This window comes from Schistocerca cancellata, chromosome 5, assembly GCF_023864275.1.
Source record: "Schistocerca cancellata isolate TAMUIC-IGC-003103 chromosome 5, iqSchCanc2.1, whole genome shotgun sequence".
NCBI lineage: Eukaryota > Metazoa > Arthropoda > Insecta > Orthoptera > Acrididae > Schistocerca > Schistocerca cancellata.
This window is the reverse complement of record NC_064630.1, coordinates 411757904-411776848: the sequence shown is the minus strand read 5'-3', so window position 1 is coordinate 411776848 and position 18945 is coordinate 411757904. Positions and strand designations below refer to the sequence as shown.

The 18945-nt window shown below is 39.1% G+C and overlaps 1 protein-coding gene across 3 annotated transcripts in view; it reads left to right on the top strand.

Moving 5' to 3' along the window:
- LOC126187823 (CREB-regulated transcription coactivator 1-like) overlaps positions 1-18945 on the top strand; it is a 369127-nt gene that overhangs the window by 183916 nt on the left and 166266 nt on the right. For all 3 annotated transcript variants that reach the window (XM_049929121.1, XM_049929120.1, XM_049929119.1), the window contains one exon: positions 3989-4246. In XM_049929121.1, coding sequence (XP_049785078.1) covers positions 3989-4246 — 258 coding nt within the window. The remainder of the gene's footprint in view (positions 1-3988; positions 4247-18945) is intronic.

The window sequence follows — 18945 nt, the reverse complement described above, 5'->3', positions numbered from 1 at the left end:
GTAGAGAGTGTTTTTGAAGGATGATTGGTTATCAAAAGTTGAACTAAGCAGTTAAAGACATTGTTATTGAGTAAAGTTTTAGTGAACATCATAAAACATGTGTCCAATGATAATATTCATGTCAAATTTCTGCCCTTAAGAGGGTAAAATGAGATGCAAGTGACGCTTTCAAGGAGGCCAATGACTCGGGGGGGGGGGGGGGGGGGGGAGGAGAGAGAGAGAGGGGGGGGGCAGTGTGTGTGTGTGGGGGGGGGGAGAGTGAGTGAGTGAGTGAGTGAGTGTGTGTGTGTGTGTGTGTGTGTGTGTGTGTGTGCGTGTGTACTACTCCTTGACCTTGCGAGTCCAATGTTTACTTGTGCATGCTTTTTCTGAAATTTTAAAAAGTATCGCTACATAACGGGGCAAGAGGCAAAGATGGACAGTTTTGATGATGGTGAAATAGTGTGGTGGCAGAAAAATAAAATCTGTTGGTAAGCTTGAGAACTGTATTTAAATTTATTAAATTGGGGAAGGGCAATTTTGGTGTAGACTAATACGTGTTGTTTTTATAGCATCTTTTTTTTCCACACTTGCAGTTATTCAAGAAATATGGATAAATAATAATTGTAATGGGAGTCTTATTAAAACCAAACACATTCTGCTTTACTTCGGAGCATTTTCTTACAATTTTGTATGCTAGTATCATGAAAGGTTCTCATGCTTTAGCTTACTACTACAAACAGCATACAGTTACTATGATTACCCATACTGTTTTCATTTATTTCATCATTCTTCACATTCTTCTACACATATAGGGTGGTACAGAAACCATTACCCATTGTCACCTAATTAAATACAAAGCAAACAGTTGGAATTGTGAAATAACAGGAAACTTTATTGATGCTTCAGGATTATTTATAACAATTTTCTCAACATTTCATCAGATGACCTAAGATGCTTCATCATACATGTTTACAGTGTCATTTGTTGGAATCAATATCTTCAGAAGTGTTATAAATAGCTTCTTTCAAGTCTTCAATTGTTTATCGTCCCATGCCATGCAGTTTATCATTTTAGTGTTCTGGATAACTTATTGCAAAGCTTTAAACTTTCTTTCATCATTTATTGATGGCCTACCTGACCTGTGGCAATCCACTGGAGATTCATTTTTCTCAAAATGTTTCCCTAAATTATAGGTTGCCTTGTCTGTTGGTGGAATGGTGTTGAAATAATTATTCCACTTATTTATTATTGAATTATAACTGCCTGTGCAACATGTTTTTATTGCATAACCTTCATTAGGAAACATCTTTATAACAGGTTTGAATCAACAGTGAGCAATCTGAGTTCTGTTTACTCATTTTGAGTGGTGAGGGGCTGTAATAATAACTTGAGAGAAGATGAACTTCTTAGCCGAGATCACTTGTAAACAATGTTTATTGTCGATTACCATTTTGAGTACCCGTGGTTTACCATCTTCAGCTTTTGATGAAAGGTTATTGCACATCTCCTGTGCCAGCTGTAGAAGTACTCTTTCTGAAACATTGCCAGGTATGTGAGGGACAAGATGAACAATGCAGCAGCAAGTCGAGGTTAAAACCACAGTATACGGAGTAATTTGTCAGATGCTTGTACTTGTACAACTGGTATAGGAGACAAGCAATAACCTTTTATCGAGATCTGAAGATAGTAACCATGCTTTCTGAAAGTGCTAATTGACAATAAACGCTGTTTACAAGCAATTTTGGCTAAGTAGTTCATTTTCGCTCAAGAAATGTCAAGAGATGCTTGACTTAATAGCAGTGCATTCTGAAGTTCGTGTCAGTAATTACCTGAAAAAAAAGTAACAGTGCACTATGATGTTTGTATCTATAGTTTCCAAAAACATTGCCGTAATGTAAGTTAATTTTTACAAAGAAGAAAACAGCCACTGGCTGGTTGCTGTTTTCTTCTTTGTAAGAATTAACCTACATTAATTGTACACAGCCACAGTCTCACCATGTCAGTTTTAGACAAAATAGCATATTGCCTTAATGTTTTTACTGGGTTACAAGAGGTTGTGACTTTTGACCCATCCCATATGTGGTAGGTTTTTGTGTCCGTTAATGTGCTGTCCCCACAAATCTACCACACTTGTAGAAAAATGTCAAGAATGACATAAGAAATGAAAGGATTTTGAGCAATAATAGTAATTGTCTATTGTTTATAGTAGTTAGTTAAAGCATGAGAACTGTTCATCATCCTAGCACAGAAAATTGTAAGGAAAACTAATATTCTTCCTGTGCACATTGAAGATGCTTTAAAATAAACTGAAATGTGTTCTGTCTTAATAAAATTCTTATTACAGTCGCAAAAGATTGTATTAACCTATATAACTTGAAAAAATACATCACAAGTGGAATGGTATGTTGCAGAATATCTGTCTTCAACAAAACTATGGGCACTGAACAAGTCACCTCTACCATACAGAGTTTTGTAAATTTCTGGCATTGTGCCTTCTCATAAATGAAGGTAAAGATTGGTGTTCTGACAATCTCAATGCAATATCGTGATGCAACCAGTGTGTGTAACAGTGCACACTTGTATATTACATAACTTGACTTAAATATTGTTAGGGCTATTATTATTAGTGGCACAGCTAGAGCAGAAAATGTTTTAATTCCACAAATCCCAATTAAACTGATGGATTTTCCTTTCAGTGTGCCACTAAAAATTGCATTTGGAAATACCATAAATAAAGACCAAGGGCAAATACTCAAAAGTTGCCAATGTGCATTTAGAAAAACTGTGTTTTCCTTTCTCATGCGGCATGCTCAAGTGTATCCAATCCACAAAGCATTTACGTAATTGCAAAAGAAGGCAAGACCAAAATTATTGTGCTAGAACTGTATTGATAAGATAGTGCAATAAATGATTGATAAGAACAAAAATGGTTGTAGTTTTTATATTTTTTTGTAAAGATTCGACATATGGAAAAATATTAGAATCTCATAAATTATGTATCAATATATATATAATATGGAGACACACACACACACACACACACCTCTCTACACCATTATATAGCCAGATATTTGTAAACTGCTAGTGTGCTTATTCACCATCACCCGTCATAACAAAACTACTAGTATCGATGCAGCTATGGGTAAAGCTAGGATTTACATAAATAAACCTGGATCATTATGGTTTTTGATAAAAATAAATCAGATAGTCGGAAACATTTACCTTTTATTGTAGAAATCTCTCAGTACTAAAGCAATCTGTGAAGTAAGGAGACAATTTTTAGTTGCCATTTGTTGAATACTTGTGAGTAATCAAAAAAAATCATGTCATGTTGATTGTTCAAAACACATTGTGGCTTCTCTGAGAACATGGAACTTTGCTGCCCATTCAGCTAAGATGGGATGAAGTAACTGTACAAGTGATAAGACTAGCAGGAGAGTCTCTTTAGAGATGGAATAGTAAGAGATAAATACTGACAGGCATAAGTTTTTAGGCAGGCCATGGGCCTATTAAGACAGCTAAACTGGTTATTGTGTTACTGTGAAAGCTTTTAACTTAGTAATGAAAATTTCATAAATTTTCAGTGAGTCTCTTGATTTAATGATTATTTGCATACTACGGCAAGAGAAAATCCATATATTTATGGATATTTGGGTGAATGCTATTGAAGTTTCTTGTTTTTCCCATTTTACATTTCTTTTCTCCAAGTGAAACACATTCTGGATGTTAATTTAGGGCTGTACTATCTTAACCGAGAATTTGGAAGGCTGTATAAACTTCTAGCTCGATATCCATCCTCTCAGATTGTTGTTTCAGTAGCATGAAGATGACTGTATTTTTTATGTACTGTATATCATTAAATTAGTGTCACTTTCTTCACAAGAAATTCTTTCATATTTGCAGATCCGAGAGGTTCCTTTGTCGCCTTATTCACATTAGTCATATGGTGACTGGTTGGATATGCACTGTATTTTTTTCACATGCTCTGTTTAAATTTTTGTTTTAGGGTGTGACAGTTGATAGCACAACAGTACCACTGGACAACTTTTCCCAGCAGCAGGGCCAGTATATTTACCAGCAACCCCAGCAAGTACAACAGGCACAAGCACAGCCACCATCACCCCAGCAGCAACAGCAGCAGCAGCAGCAGCAGCAGCAGATGCAGCAGCAGACGCAACAACAGTCACCTCAACAACAGGCATCTCCACTTGGCAGTCCGAATCTTGTGTCAAATTCGAAGCCTATGCCATCTGTGAACCATGCAGTATGTATTTTCCATACAGTTTATGTAATACTTCTCATTGTGGCAACTATTGTGGGATTTGGTGTATTATTGTAGCAAGCTATTTGCTGAAGTGTCACCTTGCTTGTTGGATGGGTAAAGTGCATATAAACAGATTTTTAAACGTTATTATCTTCTGTAATATCTTTCAGTAAGAAACACAGTAACAGTCAGCTATTTCTGCTATCTTGCATTCCATTCATACTTGTTTGAGGTTTATGTGCAGTGAATTTCACAATTAAAAATAGAAAAATTTCTACCATTTCCACAAAATAAATTTCTGAACCACATGCTGTCTGTACGTGATTTGTTCTGCTTAAAGAAGCAATCAGCTGATTTTACAACCTCCAGATGGAAACAGTGATTATGAGTTAGCAGCCCATCCATGACAAGGCCATTAATTGTGAAGATTAAGTTTGGATTGGGTAAGGAAACTGGCTTTGTCCATTTCAAAGAAACCATCCTGGCATTTGCTTTAAGCAGTTCGGAGAAACTATGGAAACCCTAAATCAGGATGGCTGGGCTGTTGTTTAAATTACTGCCCTTCTGAATAAAAGTTCAGCTACTTGACCACTACACCATCTCACTCTGTAGATACAGTTTGATTGAACTTGAAATTGTTTTGTTGTAGAATTGCACATTTTACAACTTTTTTACATAGACATAGTTGTAGTGAACCCTCTTACATTTGTCTCCTTCTTCTTATTTTTTTATTATAAATCCAGCTTCTTCCCTTGATCAACATATTTTCAGAAAATAGTAAATATGCGATCATGAAACTAGATCAGTTTGAAAAGAGTAATTTTGTGAAAAGTCACTAAGAGGTACAGTTTAGAAACTAAGGTGTTAACGGTGAAAACTGTACTTCTGAAAGCATATATATCATATTTTCCAGACTCGACAATTGCCTAAGAAAAAGTAGTGGAAACCCTATGAATTTTTTGTTATATATTTCAGTCTCAGATCATTAAGGTGATATATCATTATGGGTTTTGACTTACTACCAGTTCATCATCAGAGGATCTGGTTAAAAAGTAAGGAAAAAAGAGGAGAGCAAAATTGTAGAAAACTAAAATGACAACCAGATTAACTTGCATTTATCAAGTGAGGCTGCAGAAAAAGGAACCTCAACAAAGGAAAAAAAGCCAAAATACAGAAAGAAGAGACATCGTAAAATGTAAAAAATACTGCATTTACCTGGATTACTGCTCATCAATCCGTGGTGGGGATAATATGCAACCACTTGGAAGCAACTGGGCCATTTGGAGTACCAACAACAGAGTATTTCCTGAGTATTCTTGTTCTCCTTAGGATATTGCAACTCTATGGAAGAGGATTAAGTGTTTTTGTATTTTCTTGTAGGTTGTCTGTTGTATCAGTTCCTCTTTTTAGTACCTCTTGCAGAACTTGACTGAAGGAACACATCCAAGCTACACATAGCTTCATTCAGTCTTGGAATGCCAGCTCCTTGTGTAAAGCACTTTAGCTTGATGGCTGTACTGGTTCTCTTGGAACCATTGCTATTTTGAACTATCACATTGACACTGCATGGAATCCTGTTTTAAAATATTCTATACTGCTGTTCGTCAGTACTCAATAATGTCAATGTTTCACATCTGTCAGTTAAAACTTGCATGATTATGGTCATGATACTTTTAATATAAGCTTTTTGTTTAACACCAGGAAGTCCAGTGACATCTTATATGTAAGGAAAAAACTGTTTCACTTAAACTGTGCAGTTTTATTTCAGTTGTCATGAAATTTCTCAATTAACCCCTTGAGCACTCACATTGGGTCAGAATTACCCAAGAGATTTTTAATTTTTTGCTTAATTTCTCTGGCATGTGATCTTCAGATATTTGCCGGGGGCATGTACGAGGGTCACTCCAAAAGAAATGCACACTATTTTTGTAAAAATACAGTTTTCATTCTGCATGTGTGAAAGTTTTACAGTGTATAGGTACATCCTTCCTGCTTGTTTTCAAACTTAGTTCAACCTGTTCCCGTGAGTGGTGCTGTCACAGCATGTCTTAAAGATGGCTGCTAAACTTGACGTTCGTCAGAAGCAATGTGCTGCCTTAGAATTCCTGTGCTGTGAAAGCGAGACAGTGGGAAACATCCACAAGAGGTTGAAAAAGGTGTATGGAGATGCTGCTGTCGGTCGCAGAACAGTTAGTCGGTGGGGAAGCAGGTTACGTGATGAAAGTGGGTACGGCAATATTGAGGATTGTCCTCACAGCGGCAGGCCTTGTACTGCACACACTCCAGACAATGTGCAGAGAGTTAATGAATTGGTGACTGCTGACCGGCACATCACAGTGAACGAATTTCCACGCTACATTGGGATAGGGGAAGGAAGTGATGCAGAATACTGACAGTGTTGGCATTAAAAAAGGTTTGTGCCAGGTGGGTTCCCAGGATGTTGACAGTGGCTCACAAAGAAACAAGAAAAACGGTATGCAGCGAACTTTTGAAACAGTACGAGAATGGTGGAGATGAATTTCTTGGAAGAATTGTGACAGGTGATGAAACATGGCTCCATCATTTTTCACCAGAGACTAAGAGGCAATCAATGGAGTGGCATCATGCAAATTCACCCAAGGAAAAAAAAATTCAAAACCACGCCTTCTGCTGGAAAAGTTATGGCTACGATGTTTTTAGATTCTGAAGGACTTTTGCTTGTGGACATATTGCCAAGTGGAACCACCATAAATTTTGATGCATATGTGATGACACTGAAGAAACTTCAAGCTAGACTGAGTCATGTTCGACCACATCGGCAAAAGTAGGATGTTTCGCTGTTGCACGACAATGCACGGCCACATGTAAGTCAAAAAACCATGGAAGCGGTCACAAAACTCGGATGGACAACACTGAAACACCCGCCTTACAGTGCTGACCTGGCTCCATGTGACTATCATCTCTTTGGGAAACTGAAAGACTCTCTTTGTGGAACAAGGTTTGAAGATGATGACTCCTTGTGCACGCTGCCAAACAGTGGCTCCAACAGGTTGCTCCAGAATTTTACCACGTGGGTTTACAGGCGCTGGTTCCAAGATGGCGTAAGGCAGTTGAGAGGGATGGAAATTATGTGGAGAAATGAAAATATTGTTCCTAAAGGATGTGTCTATACACTGTAAAACTTTCAAACATATAGAATAAAAGATGGATTAAAAAAAAAATAGTGTGCATTTATTTTTGAGTGATCCTCGTATTTTCTTTTATTGTTGAGCTGTTTCAGGTAACTTATATGGAGACATTCTTGGCTTCATTGTTTTACGTATTGTGCGTCTGACCCGACACGACTATTGGTGTTCTGACTTGACATGAGTGTTCGCTTTCCACTGTTTTTGCACCTCTAACTCGATACGTGTGTGTGTTCATAAAATACTGAGGCTAGAAAGGGTTCGAATAAGTGTATTGATTTTTTTCTGTGTGACAAATCAAATTACCAACCAATTTTATTTTTGTATTATATTTTCTTTTCTTAGTCAAAAGGAAAATGATAGGACTGTTCTTATTTGCTGACACTGTCCTCCTTGTGGCTTCACAACCCTGTGTGGATCTTTGCCTTCTTAACAATTTCCTTCCATTTTTCTCTCTCATTTACTTTCCTTCTCCATCCACTGATGCTTTTTTTCTTTTCCATGTCATCCAGCCATCACTTACGTGATCATCCTTTCAATTTTCTTCCTGTAGATTTCCACTGGAAGATCTTCTTTGTAGTTATTGTGTCCTCTATCATTAGGACATGTCCCAGACAGGCTATTGTTGTACTTCATAGTAGCCTTACAGTATCAACTCTCTGTATGAGATGATCCAACTTGTAATTGGTCCTTGCTCTCCAGGAACCTTAATTATTTCAGGTCCTCCCTCCATAAATTTTCTGTAGTATTCTTCATTCAAATGCTCAGAGTCATTTTTCATCAGTGCTAGTTAGTGTCCATACTTCACATCCATTTTTGACCACTGGCCTAATCATGACCTTATATATATTGTCATTTTGAACTGTCTGTTCACCACCCTCAAGGTCATGTGCTATTTAAATGTATGATAATACCTGTTGCTACCTAATATGCGGGATTTTAGAAATTCAAAATCTGCTACTGACAATCTACCCAGGTTATTGTCCCCTGTTCTACGGAATTTTGCACATTTAGTTTTGGATTTGTTAATTGCTAGTTCCCTATACTGTGTGACTTCTTTCATTTCTGTCACTACTCTCTCCAATGACATCCTTTGTGTACTAATAACTGCAATGTGATTAGCATATGCAGCTAACTGTGTGGTTCTTATACTATGTGTCCAGATATTTGCAGTTTTCATATAGTTACTTCAAAGCTCAAATTGGAAAGCATTGTGGGAATAGCATCATCTTGTCTAACTCCTTCATTGATAGTGAACAGTCAGTTAATTCCCCATCTACTCTCACCATTGTCTTTGAACCTGCCTGTGTTGCCTTAATAACCGAAATATACTTGGATGGTATGCCAAGCAGTTTTATATCTTCTAACATCTCTTCCCTATTTAGACTATCAAAGGCCTGCTTGAAGTCCATGTAGGTATTGCTGAGTTTTTGCTGACACAGAATGCTTAAAATATTGATTGATAGAGAAATTATTACCTTGACAACAATGACAAGGATCTGTGTGACAATTATCTGACTTTGAAGAGGACAGTGTTGATGAAAGTGTGCACAATACCGATTCAGACATTTCTGCCGCTTGTAGTGATAAATCAGTGATTGAAACGCTACTCTTTTTTTCTGAACAGATGTGGTAAAACCAAGTGGAACAGCCAGCCATTTAGTTGATAGGGCTGTGCAAAAAAGCCTGGAGGTCAAGGCACAGCAGATGGAACAAAGACACCAGAGGAAGCCTTCTTCCTTCATTTCAACAAGCATACAATTGGCAAATTGGTTATGTACACTATAAAAATTGGCACAAATTTTGAGAGGAGGCATGATGCTGAAGTTACAGATTGATTTGAAATAGAAGCATTCCTTGACACTGCTGCTTGCTGCAACCTAGAGAGCTTCACTTTATTCAGTTTGATAATGCCTGTGACTGAGATGAGAGTAAGAAGTCTGACCAAGTTGGGTGCGGATCATGAATTACTGGTACTAATATGGAAAAACTTTATGAAAGTTTATAATGCAGCAGAATATTTGATGATTGATGAGCAATTCATTCCATTCTGGGGTCATTACTCATTTACACAGTATTTGAAGGGAAAAAAAGAATGCTAAAAGTATTTTCCATAGTAGATTCTAGAACACTCTACTTGGACACAGTTGAGGAATATGCAGGAATGCAGCCTGATGGTCCATTCCAGCAGTGTAATAGTCCTGTAGATGTTGTTCAACATCTTTTTGCTCATGTCAGAGACTCAGTAAGGAACATAAATGTTAATAACTGTTATACAAGTGTACAACTTGTGAGAACATTGCTGCACATGAAGCTGACTTTAATGGAAACATCACAAAAAAATAAGCATGACACAGCTGCTAATTTCCTGTCCAGGAAAGAGAAGAAGATAAGTTCAAGTTAACTGATAAAAATTAGAAATTGTGACTTTCTACACTTGCACTAAGGGAGCAGTGGGCACTTGTAACCAGCTATGCAGCAACTATAGTGTTGGTTGAAAAACAAGGGCTTCCATTTTCTAAATGTCTGTGCACTAAACTCATATGTCATTTACAAGATGAATGCTAGTCAGAAGGTACGATGAAGAATATTTCTGAAGGAGATAACAGACAAACTTGTCCTGAAGAGTGTTGTCAGGAAAATTGGTAATAGCCATATGTCCTGCAATGTTACATAGAGAAAAGAATTGTTTCTGGTTATCAGAGGTATGGAAGTACCATAGCAGCAGGATCAACAACATCAAATATGCAAGGAAACGGGATCTGGACTAGCACTGCATGAATGGAATAGATGATACAGCTGCCCAAGCACAAACAAAAATGAGCGTTCAACAGTGTGTGCTATGTGGGACAGGCATTCAAAGTGCATACCAAAGTTATCTGCACAAAATGCTTATCTCACTGAAATATTTTGACAGTAAAAAAGCTTTGTATTATGGTAACTGAACTTCCGTCGGTTCTTGGTAGAACAACATTATGATAAATGAAAAGCACTAGTGACAATACTCAGTTAATGTCTGAAGATGGCCTTGTAAGCCAAAAACTGGTTAACGCAATAAAAGTATTACTGTAGAACAAAAGCAAACTAGTGCTTTATTTATTAAGTTTTGTATTATTAATGTATAGCATTTTTTAATATTAGGTTATTTTTCCTTTGTTCAGCAAATCATAAATCACAGGGTCATTAAATGGTGTTAAATACCGGCTGTTTTTATTCATTTATGTTCAAAGATTGGCCATAAATAATAACATTTCTTTTTTTATAAGGCTAGACTTACATATTCAGCTCATTTGTGACTGGGTCAGCTACACCCGTTGTGGGTACTTCAGTTACTTCTTGTCACACAAGTACTTAAGAGTTACTGTTAGATCCCAGATAGTAAAGATACTGTATAAGTTCTAAATGAAAACCTGCTTCTGACTATTTTATTTATTATTTCCTTTCCTAATGAAGATGCTGTTCATAATTTTCAGTTGTTAGCAAGATTTCTGGGATATATAGCTGCTTCACCTCACTCACTGTTCTCTCTGAAGAGAGATTCTTTGTACTAATGATTGACATGCATTAGCATAAGTACTTACACATTTGAATTGTGCCTATATAACAAAATACTTTCATTGTAAAGCATTGTCTGAATCCATTACTGTACTGAACAGAGTATTTAAATCTCCATCATCTTCCACTGCAGCCTTGCACTCAGCCAAGGTTGCTTGAATGAGTGAAATTTATTTTATGGTATGTTAAATTGTAATATAGCTGCCATCTTAAGTCATTTGAATGCCTGATTGAAGTTCATGTAGAGGTTATGAAGTTCAGTATTGTATTAAAATGCTTTTCCATATATTTGCCTCAGGAAAAATATCTGATCTCTTTGTTGACTTGCTAGGCACTTTTTGAATCATCAGTCATGTAACTAGTTTGATGTCGCCCACCACGAATTCTTCTTCTGTGTCATTGTCCTCATCTCAGAGTATCACTTGAACCCTATGTTCTCTATTATTTGTGAACATTTCCAGTCTCTGTCTTCCCCTACAGATTTTACCTATCCAACTTGCCTCTTAATACCATGGAAGTTATTCCCTGATGTTGTAACGCATGTTCTGTCAACTTGTCCCTTCTTATCAGTGCTTTCCATATATTCCTCTCTTCACTGATTCTGCGATGAATGTTCTCGATCCTTATCATATCAGTCCACCTGTTTTTCAGATTCCTTCTTTAGCCCCACATCTCAAATGCTTGCATTCTCCAGTTTTCCTACTGTATCATACAACGCTGCCCTCCAAATGTACATTCTCAGAATTTTTTTTCCTCAAGTTATGGCTGTGTTGATACTAACAGACTTCTTTTGACCATGAACGCCCTCTTTACCTGTGCTAGTCTGATTTTCATGTCCTCCTTGCTTCGCCTGTCATGAGTTATTTTGCTTCCAAGGTAGAAATAGTGCTTAACTTTGTCTACTTCTTGATTACCAATTTTGATTGTAAGCTTCTCAGTATTCTCATTTCCCCTATTTCTCATGAGTTTTGTCTTTTTCCAGTTTACTCTCAATCCATATTCTGTACTCATTAAACTGCTCATTCCATTAAACAGATCCTATAATTATTCTTCATCCTCACTGAGGATAGCAATGTCATAAGTGAACCTTATTATTTATATTCTTTCACCCTGAATTTCCCACTCTTGAACCTTTCTTTCATTTCCATCATTACTTCTTTGACATATACATTCAACAACAGGGGCAAAAGACTGCACCCCATTGTAAACCCTTGTTTAATCCAACCACTTTTTTCTTGGTCTTCCCGCTCTTAATGTTGCCTCTTGGTTCTTGTACATATTGTATATTACTCATCTTTCCCAATGGGTTACTCCTACTTCTCTCAGAATTTTGAACATCTTGTACCATTTTACATTCTCAAACACTTTTTTCAGGTCAACAAAACCTGTGAACAGATCTAGATTTTTCTGCAGTCTTGCTTCCATTATCAAGCACAATGTCAAGACTGACTCTCTGGTGCCTTTACCTTTCCTAAAGCCAAACTGATCTTCATCTAACAGATCCTTAGTTTTCTTTTCCATTCGTCCGTATATTATTCTTGTCAGCAACTTAAATGCATGAGCTGTCATCTGAGTGTGTGTTAGTTCTCACATTTATCAGCTGTAAGGAATATTTTTCAAAAGTCTAATGGTGTGTCGCCACTCTCGTAGATTCTACACACAAACATGAATGGTCATTTTGTTAATGCTTTTGCCACTGATTTTAGAAATTTGGGTGGAATGCTATCTATCCCTCCTATCTTATTTATTTTTAAGTCATCCAGAGTTCTTTAAAATTCTGACTTAAATACTGGATCCCCTGTGTCTTCCATCTTGACTCAAATTTCTTCTTCTATGATATCATCGGACAATTCCTCCCCCTCATAGATGCATTCAATGTAATCTTTCCACCTGTCCACTCTCTTCTCTGTGTTAACAATGGAATTTCCGTTGTGCTCTTAATGTTGCTGCACTGCTTTTGATTTCACTGTAAGCTGTTTTGACTCTTCTATATGCTGAGTCAGTCCTTCCAGTTATTATTTCTTTTTTGATTTCTTCACATTTTTCCTGTAGCCATTTTGCCGTGGCTTCCATGCATTTGCTATTTATTACATTCCTAAGTGATTGATTTATATTCCTGTCTTCCTGTCTTTCCCTGAAAATTTATGTGCTTCCTTCTTTCGTTGATCAATTGAAGTGGCTTAAAATCTTGCTAATATTCTTCCAAAACAAATTTCCATTGTGTAACTAACCTATTATGGAAAATACTAGATAAAATTGTGTAGGTTGCATTCTGTCAGGTAGTGCCTTGGCAATTGGAGCAGCAAGGCTATCCCCTTTCTTACGTACTGATTCAACTCACACCTAACTCCACTCTTCTGGAATACTTTCATGATTCCATATAAACTTAAAAAGTTTATGTATTTGTTTGTGGAGAGCAGTTCCACACATTGTTCAACCAGTTGCTTCATTATTTGTTGGTGCTTTATAATTTTGTGCAAGTGAATGTACTGTAGAAAAAAAATTATAAAGTGGCCTTCTCTGTCTTTAGTCTTTCATGGAATAGACTAGTTGCTCATTCCTTTAAAGGTATGTTTTCATATATCCAGAATGGCTTGTTTGTCTGCAAGATATATTATCCTTACACACTTACATCTCAGGTTTCTGTTCTTCAGTTGGCTCTTTTATTTTGTTGTAAACATTTCAATCTTGCTTCCTGTCTACAGTCATCATACCACCATCATTTCTAAGTCTCCTTGTTCCCCGCAGTATTTCATTTTTTCCAATGGAATTTACATTTTAATAGATTGATTCTTTGTCCATATGATCTTTTAACTCGTGTCTCCATCTGTTCCATTATTCTGTCACTATGGACCTGTCTAAGTTATATTTTTTAAATTGCATTATTGTTTCCATTGATGACCAGTGCAAGTTTTTGCTTCTTTGTGCTCCAATTTAGTAATGATCATAATAAGGATCAGCATCTCTGAAAATATCCTCATGTTCTATATAAGATGCCCACCTATTAGGTAGTAATAAATGATATGTTGCATTTGTCTCATTCTTTCCTGTAATTTTTCTGGTCCCTTTATAGATATTTTTTGTTCGTAAACAGATGGTTACTGTTGTTTATTTGTTTGTGGCAGCAAAATGAGCGATCCTGACTTCTGTTGATATATATTGAAAGCTTTTTCATTGCTCAGTTGGATGTTATAGTTCCCAAGGACTATATCACAGTTGTATGTAGGTATTTGGTCACACACCTTCTGTAACTAATCATATAAATAGCCTATAACATTTCAGCTGAGTCTTCTGTTGGGCATATGTGTTCATAGAGGTCATTTTATGAAGTTCTCTGTGATAAGCCAAAGTACATATTTTATTTTATAGTAGCAACAATAGCAGGAAAAGGATATATTGTACTCACCATAAGGAAGAGTTGCAAACAGGCACAATGAAAAGACTGTTACACATTACACACACACACACACACACACACACACACATGACCACTATCACCAGCAGCTCCAACCGGAAAGCAACTGCCACGTGAATAGTAACCTGGAGTGGGGCAGGGAAGGGGGAGGGATAACATTGTATGGTTGGGGGTGGGGTGGGGGGGAAATAAGCTGTGCTGGCTGGCAGGTCATGCAGGGCCTAGAGAGTACCAGGCATAGCTTGTGGTGGTGGGGTGTGGGAGGAGTAGTAAATTGTAGGGGAAAGGGAAAAAACGGGAAGAACAAAAGGAAAGGAGCAGGGAAGGAGAAAGGACAGGTGGGTACATTGGTAGAGGGTACCACACAAAGAGGGTGAGGGAATGTGAAATGGAGGAGATGATAGGACAAGGGGGTGTATACAATTGGGTGGAGGGGTGGGGTATAGTAGGTTACCATAGGTTGAGGCTGGGATAATTTCAGGAGCATAGAATATGTTGTCAGGATAACTCCCACCTGTGTAGTAAAACTCTCATCTGCACAATTCAGGAAAGCTGGAGGAGAGGATCCAGATGACCCAAGTTGGGAAGCAGCCATTGAAATCAAGCCTGTTATGTTCAGCTGCATATTGTGCAACAGGGTGGTCTACTCTGCTCTTCTCTTGTCCGCCGCTCGTGGTCTCGCGGTAGCGTTCTCGCTTCCCGAGCACGGGGTCCCGGGTTCGATTCCCGGCGGGGTCAGGGATTTTCACCTGCCTCGAGATGACTGGGTGTTTGTGTTGTCCTCATCATTTCATCATCATCCAGGAAAGTGGCGAAATTGGACTGAGCAAAGATTGGGTAATTGTATGGGCGCTGATAACCACACAGTTGAGCGCCCCACAAACCAAACATCATCATCTACTCTGCTCTTGGCTACAGTTTGCTGGTGGCTGTTCATCCTGATGGACAGGTGATTAGTCATGCCAATATAAAAAGCTGTGCAAAAGTTTCAGCAGAGCTGGTATACAATGTGGCAGCTTTCACAGATGGCCCAGCAAAGATAAGCCTGTGACAGGACTGGAATAGGAAGTGCTGGGTAGGTGGATTATGCAGGTCTTGAACTAGTGTCTTCCACAGAGATATTATCCCTATGGTAAGGGATTAAGGTTACAAGTGGCCTAGGGATGGAGTAGGATGTGAAGGTAGGGTGGGCAGCAGAACACCTTGTTAGGAAGGTTGGGGAAGATCTTGGTTAGGATGTCCCTCATTCCAGGGCATGATGATAAATAATCAAACTAAGGTTGTAAAGCAATGAGGATAGGGTGTCTTTGTCCTAATTCCAGATCATGTCACCAATGAACCTGAACGAGACCAGGGGATTTGGGGTTTTGGGAGGCTAGGGAGGTTAGCATAGGAGGATGCCATGTGGGTGTTCATCGCTGTGCCGTGGATTTGTTTGTATACCTTCCCTCAAAGGCAGAAGTGAATATGCGTTAGGATAAAATTAGGTGAATGAGGATGGAGATAGTGCGTTTGGAGTCTCGAGGGATGTTGGGAGATGTAGTGTTAAACAGCAGCAAGACCATGGACATGAGGGATTTTGGTGTATAGGGAAGTGGTGTCAGCAGTGACCAGTAGGGAAACAAGAGGTAAAGGGGTGGGAATGGTGGAGAGACGGTGAAAGAATTGGTGGTATCTTTGACATGAGGAGCTATATTACAGAAAATTCGTTGGAGATGTTCATCTGTGGGGACCAAAATCCTCCCAGTGCGGGCACAACAACCAGCTACAGTGGGGTGTACATGAGTTTTGGTTTTGTTAATTTTGGGAAGCATATAGAGAATGGGTGTCTGGGATGTCATAGGGGTGAGGAGGAAAATGGATTCAGCGGAGAGATTCTGGGAAAGCCAGTCTTTAAGCAGAGATTGGAGGTTGTATTGGACTTCTGGGATTTGATAACTTTAGCAGAGTTTATAAGTGGAATAGTCAGACAGTTGTAGAGGCCGTTCTGCCAGGTTGTCATTGCGACTCACCACAATGGTGGTGGAGTCTTTGTCTGCAGTGAGGATGGTTAGTTTAGGATCTGTTTAGAGACCCTGTATGGCTGTCCTTTCTTCTGCTAACCATTTGCCACAGGAATCATATCTCTGTGGATGATCGGGTGCAAGACCTTCCCAGCCCACCCAACCAGCATTTCCTATTCCAGTCCTGTCAAAGGCTTGTCCTACCCTGTCAAAGGCTGGTATTGTTAGGAAGGGACCTGGGGATGGTTAGTGAGGTCAAGCTGGAGGTGGGGAATTCCTGGAAGGTGTCCTGGGGGTGGTTGCGTGTGAGGGGTGCAGGATAACAGTTGGATGGTGTGAATTGGGAGAGGCAGGGTTCAATGTTGGAATTAGGTTTGCTTTGGTTTGTAGGCCTTTATGGCAAAGAAGTGTTTCCATTGCTGGGATCATAACAAGGAGAGTAGGTCTTTGAAAAGTCCAACATTGTAGGACTGATGATTCTGGCGTAAAGATTAAAAACAGTGTTCCAGTATTGCTTAGGGTGTCTGGATTTGGAGTGTTGATAGGGAGTTTTGGTGATGTGGCAAGTTGAAAGGGTCTGCTAGGTAGGGTCTGGGTGCTGTGAAGGGTTAAAAAGGAAGAACACTGTGGGTGGGATAGGGGTTGGATAGTGGTGTCCCAAGATGGCAGTAGGATATCAGTAGGTTGGATAATTTATGGAGGTGGTCTCTGGAGTACTCTTCTAGATGCTGGAGAGTAAGGGATTCAGTTTCAGACTTGTGATTCATGTTGTAAGGGTTGCACAGTGGTATTATCTTGTGGGGATAGTAGAGGTGGTTTTAAGATATATCTGCCATGGAAATGTGTTTTTGTAGTCCAGGTTCATGAGGAACAGGGACTGACAGAGTCTGAAAAGTTGAAGGTTATTGTGAAAGGAGGGGTAGGATCCAGAGAAAGGAATTGTTATGTTTAGGCCATTGGGAGGTATTTCATGGTTTAGGCAGCATTTAAGGAACAGGATGTGGGACTGGGTTTTAGCCTGGGAATCGGATACTTTCATGATCTTGTGCGCAAAGGTGGAGTCCATGGTGGCAGGGATGGCATTAGGAAATGACGTAGGAAATGGGGAAGTGGGGTTGGTTGGTGAGGGGGGCTGTATAACAGAAAGGCATGTAAAACTACATACAGGCATGCAAAAACACGCATAAATAATTAAAAGTATTGTGTATGAAAATATGGACAGATATCCACAGATGTGTAAAAAAAAAAAAAAAAAAAAATAGGGGGTGGGGGTGGGAAAAGGGGATGGATGAGGTATGGGAGTTCGTGTGGCACAGGTAGATGAGGAAAATAAAACACAAAAATACGCAAAGATGAGGGAGGAAATATGATCAATAGGAGTAATTATAATCATCGACAGGAAGAATTTGGTGCATCAGGTGCTGCACCAACAATCCATGTGGACAAGTAGCCGTATGTTGTGTGTGGACGACATTGTTGATACAGTGGAGCTCGGAAGTCAGAGATTGTGCAGTTTGGAAGTTGATGAAAAAGCACATGAAGGAAGCGAAAGAATGGACACTGAGAAGAGTAATGTTTTAGAGATAGGAAAATAGCACAAGGAAAAGCCATTACACTAAATCAAACTATGGAAACTCCAGGTAGGAATATTAGCATCTCAGGAAAGAATAGATTGCTACACACTGTAAAGATGACTCATTGAGTTGCACACAGGCACAATGAAAAGACTGTTACACATTTCAGCTTTTGCCCAGAGCCTTCTTCAGCACACATGACTTCTACCACCACCAGCTGGGACTGGAATGTGAGTGTCACGTGAATAGCAATCTAGAGTGGAGTGTGAAAGGGGGAGTGTGAAAGGGGTAGGAATAACAGGCTACGGGTGTGGGAGGGAGGGGGGGGGGGGACGAGTGGTGTGTTGTTGAGTCACAGTCAATATCTGGCAGAAGGCCTCTGCCAGTTGTCTGACTTGTCCACCTATAAACTCTGGCAGAGTCTAATGTAATCTCCATCCCCTGTTTAAAGCCTTAGGCCCTTCTGAGAATCTCTCCCCAGAACCCATTTCCCTCCTCCCCCCTGTGACGCACACTCACCTTCTACGCGCTTTCCAAAATTCACTAACCCAACAATCCTCGAAGCTCCATTGTAGCTGGTTATTGTCCTACCACTCAAACTATTTTGGCCCTGATTGACTGACACCTTCAACCAATTGCCCATAATCTAGCCTCTTATGTCAGAGATACCAATCATTTCTTTCACCAACTCTTCACAATCCCCACCCCTTTACCACCTGATTCCCTAATGGTAACTTTGATGCCACATTCCTATACACCGACATGCCTCATGCCCAAGGTCCGCTGCAGTTTTTGAACACTACCTTTTCCACTGTCTGTCAGATTCCATATCAAGCACCTCATTCATCTAACTGACCTTATTCTAACACATAATTACATCTCCCTTTGAAGGGAAAGTGCACAAACAAATCCATGTCACAGCCTTGGCCACCCGCGTGGCAACTTCCTATGCGAACTTGTTGATGGACCATCAAGAGGAAACTTTTGT